This window comes from Sinocyclocheilus grahami, unplaced genomic scaffold (assembly GCF_001515645.1).
Source record: "Sinocyclocheilus grahami isolate Dianchi unplaced genomic scaffold, SAMN03320097.WGS_v1.1 scaffold2673.1, whole genome shotgun sequence".
In the NCBI taxonomy this organism is placed as follows: Eukaryota; Metazoa; Chordata; class Actinopteri; order Cypriniformes; family Cyprinidae; genus Sinocyclocheilus; species Sinocyclocheilus grahami.
Window position 1 is genome coordinate 33,228 of NW_015507851.1, and position 7,814 is coordinate 41,041.

Sequence of the window (7,814 nt, forward strand, 5' to 3'; positions counted from 1 at the left end):
ATAAAGAATATCTCTTTGGTTTTGAGACTTTAGTCTTTGCAACTTCAGGGATCTTATCTATGCACAATCAGCTTGTAACACTCCAAAGAGAAAGCAAAACTTGAAATCGCATCAGATGACCCCTTTAAAGATTCGAAACACTTCTGACATGTTCTCATCTGTCGCGCTACATCAAGAGCCGTCTCTAGCATGTGAGCGGCCTTAAGGCACAGTCACGCTAGGTTTTGCATTCATCCGCATGTAAATGTGAACGCAAGCATATTATGTCGTTCACTGCATTTTACAGCTTCGCATGTGGTGGTGAACGCTCACCATAGAATATAAATAGCGAAAAGACGTTTGGACTATTAAGATCCCTTCCAATCTAGAAGGAAATGTCAAGGATGCATTGGCTCCAGACTAAAACCATGATTAGGGAGCCATTATCTCCTCAAATGAAACATTTAGTTGACCTTTTTGCTGCCAAATTCAACAATTGAGAAGAAGATTTGAGTGCATAGAGCCTTACATTAGTTTAAGTCAATATTGTGCATTGTGATAATAGGACATTTTAGATTAATAAGTGTTGTTTGTTCCAATTTGATGCTGTCACTGACTGTATTTGTGTCATATAAATATCACAGTTTTGTAAGAACATTTGTGACTATATAAAAGAGGCGAATGCTGTGTTGATTATCCGCCTGTTGACCTTACATTGGACTTCACTAATTTGGGAACTCCGTAACGCTGCTTGAGTGCTGTAATATTCATATTTCATATAATCATCATACTCTTTCTAGGCATCTTTATGCAGCTGTTGGTCTTAATATCCGAATGAGGTCAGAAGCTCCTTGCAAACACAATAACAGCATCTTAGATGAAGGGGGCGGAGCCAGAGATGTGTGCTGGAGGGAGGGGGCGTGACTTGTGTTATCAGCATATAATATTCACATAGATATTTATAAGTGTAATATATGAGTGTTTGTTGTTCTCGCAGGGCGTACTACAATCACATGACCCTGCCCGGGACCCATAGAGACGGAAGCAGGTACGAGTACCTACCAAACACGCCCAGAGACCTGGAGCACAGAGAACGCCAGGCCTACAAAGTAAGATATTAACATACAACAATCAGATTATGATGAGTGTGAGCTGTTAATATTCATGATGAGATGCACATAGTTATTAATTTACCATTTATTTAAAGAAAATGCTAAAAGTTTATAATGAATTATAATATGTATATAATGCATTTATAATATGTATAATTTCGTTTGTAAATTATTATTTATTACTTATTTATAAAAATGAATAGCCATTCACATATATACACACATTTCACATGTGCATTGCGCAGGAGGACACAGCCTTTAATAAAGCGACAGACAGACGTTTATAATAATCACTCTTCCACATCACAGCCTCATTATGCTAATAATTCATCAGGAAAGCAGCGGAAATGCTCGGATGTTCTTCTCACAAGAGCAGAAAGGGTTTGAGATCACATCACCATCCGTAATAATGATCTTGATGTGATAATCCAAAATTGACTTGGTTCTGGAGTGAACAGCAGTCCGGTTCTATGTTTAGCGGTATTTTGTGCTCGTTTCAGGACCATGAGTTCTCCAGCGGCGTGTCTCCGGCACAGAACTGTCTGATCGGATGCTGCAACACCAATCTGGAGGAACCCAGAAGTTTCCAGAGTCAGGTGAGAGTCACAAAATACAGCGTGAATATATGACCGGGACTTAAAGGAACACGCCACTATTTTTGAAAATAGGCTCATTTTCCGACTCCCCTAGAGTTAAACGGTTGAGTTTTACCGTTTTCGAATCCGTTCAGCCGATCTCCGGGTCTCTTTACAGAAGAGTCAAGTTCTAAATAGGAAAAATATAGAAACTCTTTGGTCATTTTTGAGCGAGATGCTAACGGTCTAATCCGATTCAATGATCTATGCTAAGCTAAGCTAAAAGTGCTACCGCCAGACCCGGAGATCGGCTGAATGGATTCGAAAACGGTAAAACTCAACTGTTTAACTCTAGGGGAGCTGGAAAATGAGCCTATTTTCAAAAATAGTGCCATGTTCCTTTAAGGAATAATTGACGAAGCACCACTGAATTATTGAACATTCAGTGTGCACTCTGGGTAGTGTACAAAGTGTACGTTTAAGGCAAGACATCACATGGTGTTTAGGGTCAAATTAACTGAAAAACTAATATATATCATCTTTCTTCTCCAGCTGACTGATTACATTAAGACTTGCAAATGTTGGTATTACTAGCTTTCTGAAATGTTATGTTTAAATATGCATTTTCTGATTAAATACGCACTAATTCGAATAAATGCCTTAAGGTGCAAAATTTGATTTTGTTGACATATTAAAGGTTTAAAAAGGGGGGGGGGAAATCAAATTTGACCATGTTTTAGGCAGTAAAACGTTGTATAAATCAGTTTGAATGATAAATTAACAAACCCCTCTATTGAAAAAATTCAGAATATGGATATGAATAAAACTGTTAAGTATAGTTTATGTAAGTGCTGCTGGAGAATCGAACTTATTATGAGAAAATGGCCTTTAAAGATTTTGAAATCTATACTGACACAAATAGATAAAATGCAATGAAATAAACACTTAATTGTTTTATAGACACTTAAATATTTTGGATGCTTTCTTTCCACTGAAACATTTTGAAAAGCCAAAAAGCCCAAAATCTCAAAATGAACCAGTGCATGAAAAAATATGGATGAATGTTTTTGCCTGTAGTGTCTTGCCTTAAAAATAATGTGGTGAAATGCATCTGTAATATAGTCAAAATACAATGGCAACCAATTAATGCAGACCGAATGAATCTAGAAGCTGCGTTCTAGAATGTAGAGCAGCGGCGCAAGTTCAGATCTGAGGGATTGTTGTTGTTCTGGTTCTCGTGTGATTCTCTTCATCCGTCACAGACCGAGAGGCGAGGAGTCACATATTATGTAAGTTATGTGTTACCAGGCAACTAGCGATCATAAATATGGTTGAAGACTGTGAGCCACCAGAGTGACTCTCGCGCTCCGATAGAGGACTGTTCAATCGATAGAATTCATGTTGAATTTAAATGTTAAGCACATTTTCCTATGTTTTTTCTTTATTAATTTAGGTGCGTTCACACTGACAGTGATTTAATCTGCATTGTGGGTTAACTTAATAGTAGGCGTTTCTACTCAACTGCAGTATCTACTCTATGCAATGCTATTGGCTGTCGCTGCTCATTTGCATATAGTTAAGCTCTGCGTAATTTTGTTGCATAGTCAACGGACGCTCGTGTCACCTCAAATTGTCAACTTGTCAACCAATGTCCTAGTAACTGCACAGCAATGCAGTAAAACCAACCTAGAATACCCTAAGAACCACTTAGCTAAACATTAGCAACCACCCAGCGTATTCTACCAACGTCTTAGTATCTGCTTAGCAACACATTAGAACCCACTTAGAACATGCTTGCATTCTGGAGGCTAGTTCTAAAGAGCTAGCACCAAAATTAAAAAAATAACATTTTTTATTCATAACTTTTTATTACTATTACTAATAGTTGTCGAACACTTGTGTCTTTTTCATATTGCTGCTCTTTTGTTAAACACTGCAGTGAATTTTTCACCATTAGAGGTTGAAAAACTTTTTGCCATAGTAAAATCACTGTAACTCTGGAGAACCCCCAACACTGCACATTTAAAGGTCTCCTTAATAAAACTCCAAAACCTCAAATGTGTGTGTCAGGTAAGAGAGACATCAAAAACGTGCAGTGTTGGGGGTTCTCCAGGACCAGGATTGGGAGCTACTGCTCTAATGTCATAATAATATGTGTGTGTTTGTGACAGACTGATGATGATGACTACATGATGGAGAAACCCCTGGGTTACCTGCCTCTTCACCATGAGCTGGACAGTGGGCTCGGATGGACGGATGGTAGTTTCCACCAGGGGGAGCTGTCGGGGGTGGAGACGGAGGAGGGGCTCGAGGAGCGCCACGGCAGGTCACCATCGTCTGAGTCATTCATCTCGTCTGAACTGAGCGACTCAGGTTTTTACAGCGTCAGCACCGGCGAGTTCCTGCGCTTCCAGCGTCTGCTAGAGAAACGCATGCGCCATTACAACGCCCGCATGCACCACCAGGGGGAGCCGTGCTCTCGCGAACGGCGCGACAGCCAGATAAAACACCCCCTAGAGGCCATCCCCGAAACGCTGACGGTGCAGCCTCAAAACGTCTGCACGCCTGTCCCGGGATCACGTGGTTTGTCCCGCGTGTCATCCGTGCAGTACCGTAAGGTGGAGCGGCCATGTTTGAACAGGCACAGCTCCAGCAGCGGCTCGCTGTTCAATCCCGCACTGTACTCCACGTGCAGTACGCCCTCTGGCCAGCGACGGCTGCCGCCTCATCCGAGCTCTGCGGGAATGCTGAGAAGAAGCAGGACTCTGCATCACCGCCCTGTGCCCATGGAGTACCGCAGACGGGCGAGTCACCCGGCCTCGCCCAACTACTGCAGCGGCACGCTGCATCCCTGCGGCCACAGAGTCGACCTGCCCATGAATCTCCCCGAGGAGCCGGCACTTATGCACACCGTCAGTCACCCGGCACACCCTGTTGTACTCCCCACACAGACTCTACACGCTACACATGCAATGAGTCAACCTTCCCTGATCTCTCCAGTCGACGAGCACTGCTATATGCCTCCAGAACTCCATGATAACAGCAGGATCCGAGCATCCACCGAACCGCAGCTACAGAAGAGGTTTGTGACCCAACAGACGCCCAACAACAGGTTCCACACCCTAAGTCACACGCCCAGTCAGGACGCCAACGACACCTGGCCCAAACCCGCCAGCCGTGCAGGCTCCGGTGGCGGAGGTGGTCTCTACAGCACCTTGGAGGGCCACACACCCACCTCTTCCATCAGGAAACCATCCAGCGGGAACCTGCGGGCCTTGCGAAACCAGATGCTGCGGGATAGAGCATCCCGTCTGGCGGATGAGCGTAGCGGCATGAGCACGGACGAAGAGAGTCACAGCGAGGTCCGAATGGGTCGCTACTGGAACCGCACTGAGCGCCGTGAACACATGCTGCAGAAACAGCGACAGCTGCAGGCCAGAAGCGGCGGTGGCGGCGGCGTAGCTGCGTCAGGTTTGGTGTATAGCGGCAGAGTCGTGGGAGGAACTAACGGAGACAGTTGTAATACCCTTCTCGAGCTGAGCCAGAGGAAACTAAGTCGCCTGCGGAACCGGAAGCTGCTGGACGACTGGACCACCGTAGAGGAACTCCTGACACACGGAACGCGCCTGGGCCCCAGCGGAGACACCCGGCAGCTGCCTACGTCGTTGCTCACCGTCACAACTGTATAGCGACACCCACCGAGCGTGTGTTCAGATTGACGTGTGTGTGTTGGACCGGCCGCACTACACAAAGCTACCTCCTGAAACTGAGGTTTACTGTAGATACAGACGTTTCCGAACACCGTAGTACATTGATTTTTAAATGTTATATTTGCAGTATCTTGTTTTGCATTGTGTTGTGAAGAGATGTTTCATTAGGGAGTGAAATCACTGCAGTTTGATTCGACCGCATGAAGCAATACAACAGATACCGACACCAGACAAAGCGAATTTCATTTGGTGCCAAGAAAAGTTTACGTTGCGGATCATTTTAAGGTGGTGCTAAATGTGAGATTTCATTTCTTCAACATAATTTGCAACTAGCCTATAAACGACATCTGAATTACGTCACTTTTGCACAAGATTAAAAAAAAAATCCCTTTCCGACTGTCTTCCTCTAGCTAATTTGTGGCGTTAGCACAGCCCCTCTTTTCAATCATGAATCTGATTCTCTGGGAATATTATCGGATAATCTAACGATGGATCGGGAGTCGGATACGCCGCCAGGGCTGGAGACTAGGTGTGCAGGGTTATGCTGGAGATCGGGCAGCGGAAACGTGAGCGTGTATTGTGAAGTGTGCGGGTTCTTGCACTATAACTGTAGTTCTGTAGAGTATTTTTAAAGCTATTTTTCTTGTGCTCTTCACAATTGATGTCACGAAAAGAAACAAATAACTTTTATAAAGACTCGAACAAGTGGCGTGTTATCAATTTGGAGAGAAAGATGACGCGCTGAACTGTGTTTTGTTCTAACGTGCAAATATCACGTATTTTCAAGCGCAACTTTCCGCAAATAATAGGGTTTCAATTTTACAACGAGCCTCATGAAACGCCAGCAGAATTCTGAAAGTTGATAAACTGATGGCAGTTACACAAATTACACGGATTTACACAAATTCGTTCTGATCACGTTTCACGAACGAAACCAAAATATTTTCCAAAGTAGAAGAAGCATTAGTATTTTTGGAGTCACCTGTGTCAGCGTGGGAGGTTTGCGGATTTGAGCAGAAAATCAGGATTTTTCCCACCTGCACTATTTTTGGTGCACTAGCACTGGAGTGTTTACAATTTTTCCTCACACAACTGTGACTCTCTGCGACACATCTCGCTCTCTCGCCCTCGTTTCTGAGGTGAAATCACGTCATTTCCGCCGTGAGTCAAACGCTGTGAATAATGGATGGAACATTAACAGAAAAACTCTGCCTCTCATTGGATTTTGCTCGTTTCCACTTTTAGAAATCATTTTCTTGGAATATGATGTACATGTGGTTGTAATAAAGATGAGATTTTAATTAGCTACTTCAAGTTTGTTGAGTTTTTTTTTGTAACGTTATTGAAGTGAGCATTCATAAGTGAAATCTGTCATGACAACAAACCTTTATTTAATTCAGAAACCGATCATTGACCACAAAGATTTAAAATTTCTTGACATGTTCAGGTTTCTTAGAAAATTAACCATGGTTTATTGTAGTAAAAGTGAAGTTTTTTGGCGTATTGATTAGTTTGACTACAAATACCATGGTTTAACTATAGTAACCCATGGTTGTTTGGTATAATTTGGTAAAACCATGGCTAATTTTCGTAAGGGCTGGATTACTATTTGACAAATACTACTCATATTTATCCTAATTTAATTTCTGCCTCGTAAAAAACGCTTAAAAATGGTCTTAAAAGTCATTGTTATTAAAATTATGACTTTGAACGCCGAAATTATGACATTAAATGTCGAATGAGGCAACAAGTCGAACTCATGAAAATCATGAGTCGAAATTTTGACGTAAAATCGAACATTTAAAGTTCGGAATTGACATACTAAATCGAAATTATGCCTTTAAATGTCGAAATTATGACAAAAGTCATAATCATGAGGTAAAAAGTCGAAATTATGGCTTTTACATGATCACAAGTTGAGGTAAAAAAGTAAATTATGATTTTAAATTTAAATTATGACATACTAAGCCATAATCATGAGGTAAAAAGTAACAATTGTGATTTTAACAATCGAAATTATGACATACTAAGTCATAATCATGAGGTAAAAAGTCGAAATTATGGCTTTTACATGATCACAAGTTGAGGTAAAAAAGTAAATTATGATTTTAAATTTAAATTATGACATACTAAGCCATAATCATGAGGTAAAAAGTAACAATTGTGATTTTAACAATCGAAATTATGACATACTAAGTCATAATCATGAGGTAAAAAGTCGAAATTATGGCTTTTACATGATCACAAGTTGAGGTAAAAAAGTAAATTATGATTTTAAATTTAAATTATGACATACTAAGCCATAATCATGAGGTAAAAAGTAACAATTATGACTTTAACAATCGAAATTATGACATACTAAGCCATAATCATGAGGTAAAAAGTAACAATTATGACTAACGATCGAAATTATGACATACTAAGTCATAATCATGAGG

The 7,814-nt window shown here is 41.4% G+C and overlaps 1 protein-coding gene across 1 annotated transcript in view; it reads left to right on the plus strand.

Moving 5' to 3' along the window:
• Positions 1 to 5,392, plus strand: part of LOC107575490 (E3 ubiquitin-protein ligase PDZRN3-like) — an 8,879-nt gene extending 3,487 nt beyond the window's left edge. The window contains exons 3-5 of the mRNA XM_016261858.1: positions 977 to 1,088; positions 1,592 to 1,687; positions 3,838 to 5,392. Coding sequence (XP_016117344.1) covers positions 977 to 1,088; positions 1,592 to 1,687; positions 3,838 to 5,355 — 1,726 coding nt within the window. The 3' untranslated portion in view covers positions 5,356 to 5,392. The remainder of the gene's footprint in view (positions 1 to 976; positions 1,089 to 1,591; positions 1,688 to 3,837) is intronic.
• Positions 5,393 to 7,814: the final 2,422 nt, after the last annotated feature.